Below are 17,823 nucleotides of genomic sequence, written 5' to 3' on the forward strand. Positions count from 1 at the left end.
CTTTTATTAGGGGTAAGATTATTATAATCTAGAAATCTCCTAGTAGGGCCTTAAGCTAAACTATTAATTAGCTAACTATCTTCTAACTATAGTTAAAATTATAGTACTTACCTAATCCTTAATACTCTTATTATACTATATTATCTTATTCTCCACTTCTTTCTAGAGTAACTTAAGGAATTTAAGTAAAAGTTCTACCTTATTACTATTAATAGTATATAAATATTTAGTATCTTAGATTTAGAGCTTTATATAGGTAAATAATATTTCCTTAATCTAAGATACCTAAGTAAAATTCTTTAGGTCTAGAGATGCCTTTTTAGGATAGACCTAACTTAGCTCTATCTAAAGTATTATATAGTATAGAATATCTCTAACTTTATTAGAAATATCCTTCTCTAGATCCACCTAGTCTTGCCTAAACTATTAGCTATATTAGTATAATATCTAACTATAGTTAGATTTTATAGCTTACTATTTAGGGTATAGTAAGTTTTTATATATATATAGATTATGCTAGATCTAGATATAGTCTTAATCTCTAAATATTTATAAAAAGCCAGGGTAATACATAGTGAAAAGTTTACTATTAAGCTCTATATATAATTTTAAGAGAGGTAGCTTAACTTAAGACTAGTACTAGGGATCTAATAGCTAAGGGCTTTAATATTTCTTATTATTATATTAATAGTCCTTCCTTATAGAGAAGAAGAGAAGGTAAAGTAGAAAATCTAGCTATCTAGCCTTAATACTTATAATTAACTACTAGTCTTTAAATAATATAATAACTATATAATTACTAAAGATTTTCTCCATAAACTTAAGGAACTTATTAATCTCTAGAATCTAGATCTAACTATAGTTAGTATATTTAAAGATAATTAATAAATAATAGACTTACTTTATTAAGCTTTATAGTGATAATCTTATTAATAAGTATCTATTTAAATACTTATTCCCTATAATAGGTCTAGTAAAATTAGTATATAAGGTCTCTTATCTTCTTATAATATAGGGTATTTAAGATTCTCTAGGGATTATTACTTAAGATCCTAAAAATAGTATATAGCTAAGCACTAAGAGGGCTTAGATTTAAAAGATTTTATTACTCTAAGGTAGTAAGTTTCTAAAACTACTTAATAATTTATAATATATTATAGCTATTACTATTTACTTTTTATATATTTTACCTATTTATAGATAAGGCTTACTAAGTATCTTTATCTATATTTATATTATTATAGATATCTATTAACCACACATACTTCTATTCTAAGTAAGCTTATATAATCTAACTCTAGTTAGATTATTTATACTTACTTTAGTAGTAGATATTTTAGTCCCCTTCTTAGTAGCTTATAGAGCCTATTCCTATAGAAGCTCTTTAAGAGTATATACTTAGTGCTATCTATTATATAATATAAGGGTCCTACTATTCTATAGAATTTCTATAATCTTTACTATTTTAGCCTATAGAAAGTTAGTAAGTAGAATCTAACTATAGTTAGATTACTAATAAAATATACCTCTAGCCTACTCTTTATTTTATACTTTTTATAAAGCCTAGCTAGTTACTTAATAGCTAAATCATCCTTTATAAAATCTAAACTACTATTAGGGGAAAGGTAGTACTTTAAAATARTATTAAAAAACTCTAGAGATATACTTACCTTAAGTATATCTAGTTATAAAAAATAATAAATACCTAATATAAATTAGTCTTTTAGTTAGGTAATCTAAATAGTATTAAGGGCTTAGTTATAATTATCTTTCCCCTAATTAGTATTAAGGCACTATATATTAATAGTAACTAAACCTAGGAATTAGGCCTTAATCTTTTAGTTAATAGTATTATCTATTATAACTAGAGTTTTCAACTCCTTTTTCTTCTTGGGGGCCATGTCAAAAACTAGAACTAATTTAAATTAGTAGTAATCTAACTAAGGTTAGATTAAGGCTACTAATTAGTAACCCTAAAAGTTAATTTAATTCTTAGATAAAGTTTTAATTAGTTTATTAGAAAATTAAGAGAGGGACAATCTAACCATAGTTAGATTAGGGGGGAAGGTAGATAATTATAGAGGAGTTAATAATACTTTTAAAAAATAGTCTATTTTTTAAATATATAGGGAGAATAGAGGTCTAAGTTTATTTAAGTAAGAAATATTAGTATATCTATATATATATATATATAATTTACTACTATTTATATTCTTACATAGGGTAGAATACATAATCTAATCTATTCTTATTTAATATTTACTATTATATTAAGATTTAAAAAGTTAGTATATAAGGACCTATATATACAGGGCTAGCTAATTAGATACCTTATATTATATAACTTTATAAGAGCTTAATTTAATAAATAATCTCTATATAGTTACTCTATAGTTAAAGCTCTAAGTCTCTAACTAATATATAATTAAATTAATAATCTCTACTAATAACTTCAGTAGATAATACCCTCATTAATATTAGAGTTCTAATCTAACTATAGTTAGATTAGGATTAATATACTAAGAGAAGTTAGAACTAAAGTTAGGAGGGTACTAAACTATAATACTATAATATTAACTAGTATATATATAACTTTAGGGAAGTCTTTTAGATATATAATAATATCTAGTAATTATTATTATTCTTTATATAGTTAGTTAGACCTTACATTCCTACCTAGTCTAGGTTAAAATATAAAAGAAGACTAGAATCCCTTAAAGTTAGTAGGATATATATAGGGTAGCTACTAGCCTATCCCCTACCCTTATACTCTTTAAAGACTCTATATCCTTTATAACTATGAATATCCTAATACCACTATCTAGAATAAATACATAGAACTAAAGCAGAAATTAACTATAGTTAGATTTAGGAAAACTATACCTAACTAATTATATAGTAAGGAAAGATTTTATAACTATAAGAACTCTATTAAGTACCTATACCTCCTAATTAAAATTTTACTACTATAGGAACTCTAGTAAGAAATAATATATTTTAAAGTTAGGGACTAAATATAATAGATAAGTTAGTAATATTATAATATATCTATTAAAGCTAAAAAGGGCTAAATATATAACTAAAGATATAGAGAAGAATTAGAAGATAAAGTTTAAATCTAACTATAGTTAGTTTTAGAAATAATAAAAGTTCCTAGGTTAGATTAAGGACATACTAAGAGGAACTCTATTATTCTACTAAACTATCTAAATACTAGAAGACCCTAAATTATTAACTTACTACCCTTCTAGCTACTTATAGATTACCTAAATAGAATTAGTTTATATTAATCTAACTATAGTTAGATTAATAAAACTATATCTAATTAGTTACCATCCCTATTAGGCCCTACTATTTTTATTATTTTTATTATATTCTTTACCCCCTTTAATATTATTTACTAGTTATTCCTCTATACCTAGAAGAAAGTTATCTTTATATCTATACTCTGTATTAAGGGCCTTAATCTTATTAATTAAGGCCTATACTTATTTATTTTTATTATTAGTAAGAGTAACCTAGCTATCCTTCTAGAGTTTCTTTAACTTTCTTATATATGCACGCCTTGCAGTATTAGAGAGATAGTTAAGAGTAATAGATAGGTATTAAGCTATATTCTCTTCTAGCTCTTTATTAGACCTACCCTAATTATTAACTATATAACCTAATTAGCTATCTTATTAATCTAATCTTAGTTAGAATATAGTCCCTATCTTATAATCATCTCTACTTCCTACTAGGTGGCTTTTCAAGGCTATTTTTTAATATATTATTAGCTATATCTCTTATACTAGTATAGACTTTATCCTTATTAGTAATAAGCGCCTCTAGGCACTATTTTAAGAAATCTAACTTATATTAAGGGGTTAGATTAGCCTAGGGAGCAGTCTCTTATTAATTAAAGATAAGTATAGTAAGGTCTTTAGCTAAATTATCTATATTAGGCTTATAGCTAAAATATTCTAAGATAAATATATATTATTAGAGTATAATAATAGTAATTTTATACTCCTCCTATTATAGATAAGTATCTTACTATAGTTAGATTAGTAGGGGCCCTTAACTTACTAAACTCTCTATAATCTTTAGAGCTTATTAGCTTTTATTTAAGGTATTTACCTTCTATCTCTATAATAGTATATCTAGCATAAGCTTCTTTAGCTCTTAGTAGTACTAGAGAAAGCCTATAATAGTTATCTTAAGAGTAAGAGAGGAATAATTTATAGCTATATCTAAGAAAGGGACTTTCTAGAGAAGCCTATTCTATAAGAAATTACTCTTATTAGTAATATCACCCTAGGGGGAATAAGGCATCTAAATCTTACCCTAATATATAGTTAGTAATCTAACTATAGTTAGAATAGTAATAAAGGCTATACTAGTTCTACTAAATTATTAAACTTTTCTATAGCCCCTTTAAGATAGGGGCTAGCTATCTTAATTAGTAATTATATAAGTCTTACCTAATATAGAGCCTTAAAATAGTCTAAGTACTAGTAATACTCAGGGCTATCTAGGCTACTAGATTAGAGTTTACTAGGTATAAGTATAACCTAAGTTTATTAGTATTAATCTAACTATAGTTAGATTAAAATTTACTTATTTCTTTATAGTAGAATCCTACTAGAGAGTCTCCTCTTCTACTTTAGACTATAGGCTAAGGATAAAATCCTTTATAATTACTTTAAAATCTATATTAGAAGGAAATAGTCTACTTACCCCCTTATATAAGGTTAAATCTATTAATAGAATATTCTTAACTTCTATATCCTATATAAATGCCTTTAGATTATTACTTATAGTACTTGGGTAGACCTATATAGGATCTACCTAGACTATTATATATCTAAGAAGCTATTTAATAGTAGATATAACCTTATTATTAATTCTTCTCTAATTAGTCCTAGATATATATTAGTAAAGATCTAACTATAGTTAGATTTAGTCTATATACTAAGTAGAATAAATAAGGTTGTGGTTTTAGCATAGGCTCTTAAAGATAGTAATATACTAATTATTATTAAGTACTAATAAGAAATCAGGCTAGTAATTTCTAAAGATATACTCCTTAATTATATATAGAGTACCTAGCTTAGGTAGTTCCTCTAAACTCTAGTATTTTAATAGAAGAGGCTATAGTATCTTTCTTTTCTCCTTACTATCCTAATAATCCTCCTGCTTTAGGAAGAACAGCAAGTATAATTAGATATTAGATTAATCTTTATCTAGTTCTAGAATATATTACTAATCCACTAGGGAAATAGAGTATATATAGTCTCTAAAAATATTTTCTCTAAAGTTAAAAAACTTAGAAATTTCCCTAAACTAGATCTAACTATAGTTAGATTAGTAACCATGCACTATAAATACTAATAATAGATATATATTTATAAAGTCTAGTTTTAACTAAATAATTAATTTTATAATATTCTAAGTAAAGTTATGCTTACTATACCTTATAAGGTAATATTTCTTTATAACTTTATAGAACTACTTATATTTCAAGATTATTAGGATCCTTAATATATATTAGAGGTTAATTCTAAATATATTATTAATCTAGTACTTTATAACTATTACTAAAATAAGGGTCTTCTCTCTCTCTAGTTCTAAGAGCACCTCTAATCTACTAATAAATTATACTATATTAAACCCCTTGCTATTTGCTTTCTAGACAGCCTGCTAGTTAGCTATCAAGGCTGCTATTATATTATTTAGGATTAGATCCTCTGCATAGACATTAACTATCTAATAATATTACTATTCCTATTAGTAAATATACCTATAATCTAACCATAGGGAGAACATACCTCATTTATTAGCATAGTAATTAGATTACTATTAATATCTATAGCAGACTTTGCTACTAAATTATATTACTTATTAAGGAGACTATAGAGCGCGACTACCTAGTGCTAACCATTATAGACTACTAGTAGGGCCACTAAATCAGGTAGTAAGTAAATAAATAGTAACTAGTCCTAAGGAGTATTAGTAACTAGATCTAACTATAATTAGATTTATCTATACCTATAAGCTTATTTGCTTAAGTGCCTGACTGCAAAGGGTATTTAGTTAATATTAGCTATCTATAAACTTAAAGTTAAGGTTAGGATTATTTAATAAATTTTTAGCTATATATATAAGAATTAACTTAAACTTAGTAGACTATACTATTACCTAGAGTTAATCTTTAATAGCCTATCTCTATATGCTAACTTAGAAGGATTCTTTTAATTTCTAGATTAGGTTTTAATTAATAGCTCTATTCCTTAATTTTTTCTATTTAAGTATTAGCTCCTAGATATTAATAGTAAAAGACCTAAGATAGGCTACCTCTAGTTTCTAATTCACTAGGTTATCTATTATTATCTTAGTAATAATAGGTTCTACTCCTACTTTAGTTACTTTAGTTACTTTAGTTAACTTAGATTTTTTATTAGGGGTGGAGGGCCCAGCGCCGCTACTAGGTTAGCTAGATATAGTATAGCTATATAGATCTAATTATAGTTAGAATTTAACCTCAGAATAATAAATATAAGGGAATGCCCTCTGGGTAAATCTTATTATAGTTAGATTTACTATAGTTAGATTTACCCTCAGGTAGATAGGGCTAAGAGAATTTTAGTATAAAATAAAGTATAAGGTAATTACCTTAATATAATTAAATCTAACTATAGTTAGATTAGGAGTTAATATAGGGTTAGGGGTAGGGAGCTTAACTACTTTTAGAAAAACTACTATTTTATAAAATACTAGAATAAATAGAGAAGATTATTTAAATACCTATATATTTATTAGTAGATAAGTATTTATAATACAGTGCTATCCCTTATACTTATTTATATTTACTATTAAGTTACTATTCTTTATTTAAATTAATATAGTATTTGTGACTTAAGAAGTGGTGAATATTAAAGAACTAAGTTTATAATATAGATATCTTTAATATTCAGGTATATTATATAATTAGTTAGTTTTTATTATATAATCCTGCTTATACTATACTTAGTACTAGTTATATATATTAGCATATACTCATAGCTGACCTATATCTACTATAAAATCTAACTATAGTTAGATTCTCTATCTTATAGTACTTAGTTACTTACTATATAATTATATAGCACTTAGTTACTTACTATATAGTTATATTATTATATACTTAGCTATATTACCTATTTATATATATTTAGGATATTATATAGTGCCTCTTCCTTTCTTAAGCTAACTATAGCTATATTCTCTACCTTATAGTACATAGTTATATATTACTTAGTTACATACTACTTAGTTATATACTAACTACTTAGTTATATACTAACTACTTAGTTATATACTAACTACTTAGTTATATACTACTTAGTTAGTTATATAGTTCTTAGGCACATACTCAGTTATATTAAAACTATTTATAGTATATAATATATAGTCCTTTCTTAATCTAACTATGGTTAGATTTATTATATTTAGATTATATTAATAGGCACAAGAGGGCTAATATAATATAGTATAGTTATTATTATATATAAATACTTATAATATTTATATATATATTTATGTATTTTATTATATTTCTAGCTATAAACTATAAACTCACCTAATATAGCTTAAATCTATTACTTATTAAGTTAGGATGAAACCTTTGCATCTTAACTCTTATATAAATTATATTTTAAATTAAAATAATTAGTATATAAAGAGATATTATCACATCTTATAAGCTTAAGATATCAGGTTTAAAATAGTGGTTTATCCAACTTAAAACTAAACTAAATCTAACTATAGTTAGTTAGTATACGCCTTGCTAGGTCTAGCTAGGTCTAGCTGTGGATTTTTATAGTGAAACCACCACCAACCCAGATTAGATCTGGGTTGGCTCCGGGTTCTAAAATTTGAACTCAAAACCGCAGTGGTTCGGTGCCAACTAGGCTTGGACTCACCCAAACTCACACCAAATGCAACTCTAATTATTAGCTTAATCAGAGTATCTCTAGTAGGGGTACCCATAAAGGTGGATTAAGTATTATCCTAGACCTGAATATAGTATATAAATATATAACTCTGGCTATAACCTATAATAATATTCCTAGAGTATTCATCCAGGTGCCCTTTATAGACATTAATAACTATATAATTTCTCTTCTATAGAAGACTTACTAAGATTTGCAGCAGCCCCTTTGTGATACTTATATAAAGAACTAGGTTCCTTAGAACTATCTAACCTACTTATTATAATTTTGTCTTCCTAGGCCTTTTTATATATTAAGGCATATATAGGATAAGTAATCTACTATCCTTCTAGATCCTTTACTATACTATAGAATACTAGAATCTCTTAGACTTCCTCCTTAAAATAAATAGGTGTGCTGAGTTAGTGATTTAGTATATTAGTATAGTGCTAGATATCTCTTAGCTCTTTAATATATTTACTAGTAAATGCACTATTGTGAAAGGCAAATTCTAATATATCTTAGATAATATATAGACCTAGGTTATCATTCCTTTCTATATAAGTGAAAACTAGGCTTATAATAGTTAGTAAAGTATATAAGAAGAGGGTAGGATACTTATACTACACCCTTATTTCTTTTGCCTTTATTAAGCTGGTATTAAACCCTTATAAGTAAAGTCTGATATGCTAGATTTTCTGGGTGCTTTACTATATAAAGCTTAATATCCTTCTATTTTAGGGAGTTATTATACCTTATATAACTAGGAGATTTAATTAATATCCTAGGCTGTGTAGATATTAATGATATTATCTTCCTGAAGTAACTATACTAATGTTAATACTAAATAGTTATAAAAAGCACCTTTATAAGAGCTATAATATAATATATCTTGTACAGGAGATTATTAATATTAATAGGCAGCTGTATGAGCCTGTATCTTTGCCCCTATATCTAGTTTATACTTATTAGTAAGTATGGTGCATACCAGCTAATTAAGTTAGCTTCTAGAGTTTATAACTAATAGGTAGTAACCTGCCCTTATCATCCTGCATCTAAGATTATAAGGGAAGAGGCTGTCTATCTCTTTGCACTAGAAGATCCTAAAGTATTAGGCAAAGACTAAGTATCCAGACTGATACTTTACATTATAGGTATTAAGATACCAGTGTAAGAAGCCTTTAATTAGCCTTAGTATAATATTTTTGATCTAGTATTCATAGTTTAGTGGGTCTAAATTAGATGAAAATCTGGAATAGATATTAAATAAGCAAAGACTACCCTAGAAGAGGAAGGATAATACTTTTAAAAATTTTGCTTAACATAAAGTATATGATGCTTTATTATATCCTTAAAATTACCTTTTATTTTACTGTCAGGCTGCTGAACAAAGGCGTTCTAATTAGGCTGGCTGTTGGGAAGGGAAGGGAATTCCCATGGGAGTCCCATGGCTAGTTCCCTTCCCTTTTTACCCTTAGTAGTGGGAATCCCATCCCAACCCCTTAAATAAATAGGATTCCCATTTCCCTATCCCTTAGATATATGGGATTCCCTAATTAATATAGGAATCCTATATTAATTTCCCATCCCATTCCTCCTAAAGGATTAGGGATCCCATCCCATCTAGATAAGAATGGGAAATCCCATGGGAATCCCAAACTATCCTAAACTTTAATATATGGGGTAAAAGTGGGGTAAAAATAGGCTATTTTAGGGGTATATCCCCTATTTTACCCTACTTTTACCCTACTTTTACCCCATATATTAAGGTTTGGGATTCCCATGGGATTTCCCTTCCCATTCTAATATTACTCTATAGGAATCCCATCCCAGCCCCTTAAATAAATGGGATTCCCATTTCCCTATCCCTTAGATATATGGGATTCCCTAATTAATATGGGAATCCCATATTAATTTCCCATCCCATTCCTCCTAAAGGATTAGGGATCCCATCCCATCTAGATAAGAATGGGAAATCCCATGGGAATCCCAAAATGGGATGGGAAATTAATATGGGATACCCATTTCCCAATGGGAAGGGATTTCCCAATGGGAAGGGATTTCCCATGGGATTTCCCTTCCCTACGGCCAGCCTAGTTCTAATTAATATCTTTAGATATCATCTTAGCTTAAGGTATATTAATAATATAGTATACTTGAAAATATTCTAGGAAATAGAATACAGGAGAACTTCTACTATTATATATCTGTCTATAAATAAAGGGATACTAAATCATAGATCTATGAGGCTATGTCCTGGCCTTATATATTTTAGCTACTCATCTTGTATACGCGCTAAGTATATAAAAGTGCCTAATAACTATAACTCTTAGAATTAGCCCTAGAACAAACTGGGTATAGCCTGCCTGAAATATTTAAGGCACCAACGCGCAGGGCGGAAAGACCATGCTTTTGAATCCAAAGACCATGCACAACCATGGTCTTTCCGTCGTCACCGACACTTACTCCGTATTTTACGAATCCGCATCCCGTGACATCAGCCAGACCCCAGACTGAGGCAATGGCCGAGCCGAGGGAAAGCAGTTAACCCCAACTTCTTGGACTCAATCGGAGTCTAGCGACTAACAACCACCACTTACAAGCTCTATGCATCCTTGCGACAGCTTCAATTTATGATATTTACCCGAGTTTATCACTCCTGCCACCATTGTTGAAATCTCTCACAACTTACTATCCATTCCTTCCAACTTCACATTGATTCTTTGTCGCTGATCGCATTCTCCGCTGGCGGTGAACAATGGCCGAAGATGGATCGTACATGACGACGTCTCAGTCGCAACTTTCATCCTCCACCTCGTCTCTTTCTCCCTCGAAGCTGTGTTCAAAGACATATAAGAATGCTCGGGAACTCTTTCTGACACGACGGTTGCCAGAGGCCTTAGCCGCTCTTGAACCTGCAATAACTGTTCCGCAAACTCATGACGAGCGATACGTTAACGGTGACGACTCAACGCCGCCTATCGCGTCCGCTCAAAGTACTTGGAGAATCAAGGTATGGAATCTATATATCACTCTCTTGAGTTCCATTGTCGACTTGGGGCCTGAGGAAGGGAAAAACCAATTCGGTCAGAAGAAGTGGAAGTCCATCTCGTCTCAGGTGCGCGATGGGCAAATTTGGGAGACTGTAGTTCAGACTGGCTACAGAGGGTTGGAGGGGTCTGTCGATGCAGAGGTCGTTTATAATTTGTCGGTTAAGTTTCTGCCTCCACCAATTATCTCCTGCACTGACACTGACTACTACGACTAACAGAGCTACCCTCTTGTTGAATCACTCTGCTTCCCAAGCTCTAAACCAGCAACGACTTGAAACCTACCTGTCCTCATACGGCCAACCCAACCTAGACATCGCAGAGCATCTGCGCAATTCTCCATCTCACCATTCTCATTCCAGACCGAACGGCGGCACTGACACTCCAAAAGATTTGGCAGCGCGGGTTAAGATCATTGAGCTCTTCACACTTCACGTTCTTCCCCGCAATGAGGAATGGGACTATGCCAGGGAGTTCATCAATATGAGTGAGGTACTGGACGAGGAAAGAAAAGATATTTTTCTACAGACCCTTGAGGGAATTAAGGAAGAAAAAGAACAAGGAGAACTGCGCGCAGCGGCGCTCCAGCGTGAGAAAGACGCTGAACTGGAGAGACAAATGCGTGAGGAAGAGCGTCGGCGAGCGGAAGAAGCAGCAGCAGCCGAACGCTTGGAGCAAAAGAATCACCGACGCAACAATAACAAGGTAGATTCTGGTATCGAAAAGGCCCGACCCAATGGCGCTTCGAAAGCCAAAGTGGGAAAGCCCACGGACAAGACGTCTGGTACCAAGTCAGCTTCTTCAGGACGCACTGCGTTCTCGCCTCCTGCGCCGTCGAAAAATGTTAAGAAGACCGACAAGCCGGCCAGATCAAATCGAGCTTTGGCAAATGTGCTGCGCAATATTCTGCAGTACATTTCAAAGACCGTTGCTGGCAATCCTCTGTCAATAGCTCGCACGCTCTTATTCATGCTAGGCATTATCGTGGCGCTAAGCAGGCAGAATATCCGCGAGAAGATTCGGAGAATCACTGGCTCGGGTTGGCAGAAGATCAAGGGCACTGTGGGGATGGGAGTGAAGGTGAGCTATATTTGACGTGGTGTGGGTCTTTATCACAATTTCCTTGCTTCTCTCCTGCTTTGCAGTGGCCCTCTGCCTTATGCATAACATGTTCGAAACCTCTGGCTTGCCTTTCATTGGACCCCCAGGCCAGTCCGCTGTTCATTATGTTATATAAGGTCTCTTCCATTTGTAAATGTATGCATCGATCTCTGTGAAAGGCAGAGAAGGGATTTCCCATAAACATTCTTGATATGGACTTTCCATCTTATCAAACAAGGAACTTGATCATTCTAATCATGGACTGTCTTGCATCTACCCACGCCTTTTTGGTCCGGTGGTTCGTCCGCAAGTGAAAGCACAGTCATCCTGGAGGAACTAATGTGGTCAACGGTTGTCTCAACATCCTGTTTCTTGTTTAGATTCTTATGCCACCTTTGCAGGGCATGAACAAAAAAGTGTGCTATACAGATCTGTTCCGTCGTATACAGCAACACAGGCACCGAGGTCCTTGCCTTGGTGTACAGGTCCACTGGTGCCCACATGGCATACAACAGGGGAATTCCCAGCGCGGTGCTCTTTGCGGGACCACAAAAGCATACTGCGATTGTCTCCTCGGGGGTTATGCGCTTGAATATGCGTCGCATGCCGAACCTATTGACCAACAGTACTTCCGGTGGGTGTGAAAGAACAAAACATACGCCAGTGAGGGCAATGTACAGAGCGATGTTGAAGAAGACCACGAACAGGATACTTTGCACGGAAAGAGCTTGAAGTGCTCCGGTGGCGAAGCAAGAGGAGAACGTCATCCTGCCATGGTTATCCAAGTCAGATATTTCGGTTCAATTGGAGGCATGATCATGATAATTACCAAACAATCAGCAGCAAACAAGCGGATCCAAGCTTCGAGATACGATACGTCTGCATCAGTCGTTCCGTCTGCTCCGGCCAGGCCCAACGCACCAGCTGTCCTATTACCAGGGGCAAAAGTGCACTGAGGCCCAACTGTCTGAACACGTCCTTGTACATCTCGCTTAAGTCTCCGCCTGCCTGCCTCCACGGATCGAATTCAGCGTTATTGGGCAGCAGGGTGACAGTCCAACCGGCCGTGATGAAGGGACCTAGGAAATTGGCAATAACAACCTCAACCAGAGCAGCTGCATCATCCCCACCGGCTGATCGGGTCATCACGACATTCGAAGCGATTGTAGTCGGTATACAAGCGGTGAAGATATAGCCCGCCAGCACGGCCCGGTCGATATGGCCATGCGAATCTCCAGCCAGTATGATATGAACAACCGCAAGTGTGAGCGCGGGAATGAAGACGAATGAGAAGACCTGGACAAGGAAGTGAAGACGCCAGTTGAGAAGATGCGTAAACAATTTCTGGCGTGGGATGCTCAGACCCGACGTGAGGAAGATGATGGCCATCGCCCCGTACAGGATGCTGTATTCAGCTCTGATGACGCCGCCATGCTTGGCTACGTTGGGAAAATAGTATGCCAAAACACAGGCGACACCGATACCTATGAGCAACCATTGGTGCAGAAGGAAAATTAGGATGGTTTTGCAGATGTACTTCAAGCTCCGTGCCTTCGAGGGATGCCGCCGCTCTGAACTGTCATTTTCGGCTATGCCGTGGTTCATCGCAGAGTGCTGTTAGATCGATCACTCAGTCACAGTTCCTTCTGTGAATATCACTGTGCTGTAGGGCATAAAGGCAAATCAACTTTAAATAAGAGATGCTTGTTTGCTTCATGTTTACCATTGAGTCCCTTTTCCGGAATGCCGATTTATGGGGTGAAAGACCGAAATCGGATCAAATCCGATGATCCTTGATAAACGACAAGCCGGCTAGCGCTCGCTCCGCTCGCTGCGTCTTGAGGTTCGGACCTACGGCCCTCACCTTAGGTAATACAGAATGATTACATGCCACTATAGCTGCCCCCCTATAGTTACACGCACGCAGCACTGCACCAATATCAAATCATCATCTAGTAGGGATATCGATTCGATGCCATAGTATTTGATATTAAATCATCATCTAGTAGGGATATCGATTTGATGCCATAGTATTCGATATCAAATCATTATCTAGTATGGATATTGAATCATGGCCTAGTAGGGATATTGATTTGATGCCATAGTATTCGATATCGAATCATCATCTAGTATGGATATTGATTCGATGCCATAGTATTCGATATCGAATCATGGCCTAGTATGTATCGATGCCTTAGTATTCAATATCAAATCATCATCTAGTAGGGATATCGATTCGATGCCATAGTCTTCAATATTGAAGCATCATCTAGTAGGGATATTAAATCATTATCTAGTACTAATATCAAAACATCATCTAGTATCAATATCCAAGTCTCAGGAGTCAGGAGGTAGGACCTTTAGGGGCCTTAGAAAGATGGCAGGGGAATACAAAATTAAGGCCTGAAATAAGAGGCATAAAGGCTAGACCCAAAGAGGTAATTTTTCAACTGAATTTCGACTGATTATTCAGCGATTATTCAGCGATTATTAAGCGATTATTAAGCATTCCCCACCGTTATTTCTTTATATCCTTGATAAACGATAACAGCTTGTGTGGGGTAAAGATGTTGCCTTACCTTACGGAGTACCTCTCTAGATCAGGCTGAATTGATTCCTGAGACTGGTACCTCTCAACTTTTACGCCAGGAACAGACAATGTATACCGACCGGGTTGGGTCTATTTGCTTGTGCATAGTTACCCTCGTTCTCATCCCCTTGCAGGATCTCTACCTCTCTATATATAACCAGATGTACAGTAATCAGCAAAGATCAACACCATATCTATTTCGCGACACGCATATAAGAGGCCCATGGCGCGATAAGGCAATGGTCCGCATGACCAAGCACCAATAAACCATACTGTAATTTCACATGAAGAGTCTGCACCACTCTTGCAGTTGTATACTACGGCGCAGTCCAGAGTCGAGCAGTGCTAGAAAACAAAGTACAAGTACAAAGACGATTAACAAAGCCAAAAACTCCAGAGTATGGTATCAATCCTTACTGCGATTCTTCCGCATTGCCTACCAGTACCGGGGATACTATCATAGGTCGCGCTCTGGTCAAGTGGGCATGAAGATGGATAAACTATAAACCGTGGAAATACTATCAAGCGTGGGGATTATGGAATCTCGGTTTCTCCCTGAGGTAGAAGAACGAATATGTCTGAAGACCAGATGTGTTTGATACTATTTAGATCGACATCATTTGACAATTTATCAGAAAATCTATCTCCTTAGTCCCAATAATAATAGCTAAGTGCTGTCAAGGCACGCATTCAGTCTCAAGTCTCTATACGGGGTAGGCGGTCCGAATCGGGAAAAAGCCTCGGCTGGACGTTCGAGGGGCTTAGCCGGAAATTTCCGTATAACTGGGTAATGATTCTAAGGGAAACACCTATGGAGAATAAAGGAGGTGTTTCTGGAACAAAAAGAATGCACGAGACTTTATCCTGACTAAGTGAGGCTAAGTGTGGAATCACAAGCACTCAGATCATGCGTAATGACGATGATGCTCGATCGTGTCACTCTAAGCATGTGAAGAATGGTTCTCCAACATCATTGGTGCTTGTGATGTAGTAGTCATGCTCTTGGGAGAAACTCAAGCCATATATGGCAATTCTACCTAGTGTTGTGATCTAAGGGACTACCAAGGGACTACAACGGAGTAAAGGCATCTAGATTCTGGGCATGGACAGTAGCTTTGGCCTTGTCCCGATGCCTCGGGATGATGCTATGATAGACGACGCTGTAGATCTCCTGCAATAACCGCTAGAAGCATGAGCAAACTCTACTTAGATTGATAGACAAAGCTCGAAAAATATAAGTCAGTCGCAAGACACATCGCTGAATCGATAACACAGTCCTTCTATCTTTATTCTTCTACAGCTTCGGCTACCCTTCAGCTCTACATTGCGGGCGGCGGCATTTCTTCCGCTCGTCCAGAAGAGCTTCCTCCGCTTCCCCGTCATAGCTTCCCCACGGCCCCGAACTGAGGAGAATAAAATAGACAGAACAAAGTAACAAAGCCGCCACTGATCCCGAGACATTTGAGCCATTCCCCATTCCCGAAAATTGATCACATTTATTTCAATAAGCGGGTGACCCCAGAGTGTCCCAGCAATCTAAATACCAGCTCTGATTTGAGCCGAGGGAACTCCATACTTCCGTAACTCCCCGGATTTCTTGCGCACCTGTGAAGATCCGATATCGTCGCTTCTTGGTGCCTTTAATTCTATATCGGGCCCAATTGAGTCATACTTTGTTCTTTTTTTACCTCCTTTCCTCCCTCTCTTCCAATTTCTCGTCGTTCTTCCCGTTGAGTCACGGAGGACAATCGCCGCTGCCAGCCATCGTCATCGAAGGAAGCTAGAACCTCAATTGACAGAAAAGAAAGAGAGAACCGCATAATCGCGTTGCACAAACCTAGTCATTCGCCATGGCCGCCAAATCTGTGGAGGGAAACAAGGGCAAAAAGCCCCCTTCCGCAGCCGTGAACTTGATCGGTAAGATGACGCTTTTGTGGTGCGGGGACATTTCGTTGGCGGTGATGCTAATATGCGACACAGCTGGTGGTGGTGCCGGTATGATGGAGGCACTCGTCTGTCATCCTCTTGGTATGGCTATAATTCAATGGTATCGAGTTCTGGAAACCAGGCTAACAATCTCCCAGATACCATCAAAGTCAGAATGCAGCTCTCGCGACGGGCTAGAGCCCCCGGAGTAAGTTAAGCCGCAAGCCTTGCTCAATTGTGCGGCCACTGATAATTCATTGCTTCGACAGGCAAAACCTCGTGGATTTATCACCACCGGTGTCGAGATCGTGAAGAAGGAGACGGCTCTGGGATTGTACAAGGGTCTGGGAGCTGTTCTGGGCGGTATCATCCCGAAGATGGCTATTCGTTTCACCTCCTATGAGTGGTACAAGCAGATGCTCGCGGATAAGGAGACTGGTGCAGTTACCAGCAAGGCGACCTTCCTCTGTACGTGATCAATCCCTTCCTCGGTCAGTGCGTCTTTAGCTGAATATGAACTGACATATCGAACCAGCCGGTCTTGCTGCTGGTGTGACCGAAGCCGTCGCAGTGGTAAACCCAATGGAAGTCGTTAAGATTCGTTTGCAAGCGCAGCATCACAGTCTGGCGGACCCTCTGGATACCCCCAGGTACCGCAGCGCACCCCACGCACTATTCACCGTGATCCGGGAAGAAGGATTTAGCACTTTATACCGCGGTGTCTCCCTGACAGCTCTTCGCCAGGGTACTAACCAAGCTGCCAACTTCACCGCATACACCGAGCTGAAGGCCTTCCTTCAAAGAGTCCAGCCAGAGTACAGCAACTCGCAGCTTCCCTCATATCAGACAACGGTCATCGGATTGATCTCCGGTGCCGTCGGTCCCTTCTCGAACGCCCCCATTGACACCATCAAGACCAGACTCCAGAAGACCCGCGCTGAACCTGGCCAGTCCGCCGTCAGCCGAATCATGGTCATTGCCAAGGACATGTTCAAGCAGGAGGGTGCGCGTGCTTTCTACAAGGGTATCACTCCTCGTGTGATGAGAGTTGCTCCTGGTCAGGCTGTCACTTTCACAGTATACGAGTACCTCAAGGGCAAACTCGAAGAGTCAAACTGGGCCTTCGTGGGTGGCAAATATGAGGAATAAGTACGGCTGTCTTCGATCGAGGTTGAGGGAGAACGGCCGCTGCGTGTTTTCGAAA

At 35.9% G+C, this 17,823-nt stretch overlaps 3 protein-coding genes across 3 annotated transcripts; 2 read left to right on the forward strand and 1 right to left on the reverse strand.

The window, feature by feature from the left end:
- Positions 1–10,710: 10,710 nt before the first annotated feature.
- On the forward strand, positions 10,711–12,097 carry pex26 (the record flags this gene model as incomplete). The annotated part of the gene is made up of 2 exons (XM_043265263.1): positions 10,711–11,159; positions 11,224–12,097. The coding sequence occupies 2 exons, from the start codon at positions 10,711–10,713 to the stop codon at positions 12,095–12,097; spliced, it is 1,323 nt and encodes a 440-aa protein (XP_043121198.1).
- Positions 12,098–12,354: 257 nt separating this feature from the next.
- On the reverse strand, positions 12,355–13,708 carry Aspvir_000120 (uncharacterized protein; the record flags this gene model as incomplete). Its single annotated transcript, XM_043265264.1, has 2 exons — positions 12,355–12,871; positions 12,933–13,708. 2 exons carry the CDS (start codon positions 13,706–13,708, stop codon positions 12,355–12,357), a joined length of 1,293 nt encoding a protein of 430 aa, XP_043121199.1.
- Positions 13,709–16,543: 2,835 nt separating this feature from the next.
- On the forward strand, positions 16,544–17,768 carry Aspvir_000121 (putative succinate:fumarate antiporter (Acr1); the record flags this gene model as incomplete). The annotated part of the gene is made up of 5 exons (XM_043265265.1): positions 16,544–16,610; positions 16,674–16,721; positions 16,778–16,827; positions 16,889–17,087; positions 17,155–17,768. 5 exons carry the CDS (start codon positions 16,544–16,546, stop codon positions 17,766–17,768), a joined length of 978 nt encoding a protein of 325 aa, XP_043121200.1.
- Between the last annotated feature and the right edge of the window lie 55 nt (positions 17,769–17,823).

Source organism: Aspergillus viridinutans, assembly GCF_018404265.1.
Source record: "Aspergillus viridinutans IFM 47045 DNA, scaffold_1, whole genome shotgun sequence".
Lineage (NCBI taxonomy): Eukaryota > Fungi > Ascomycota > Eurotiomycetes > Eurotiales > Aspergillaceae > Aspergillus > Aspergillus viridinutans.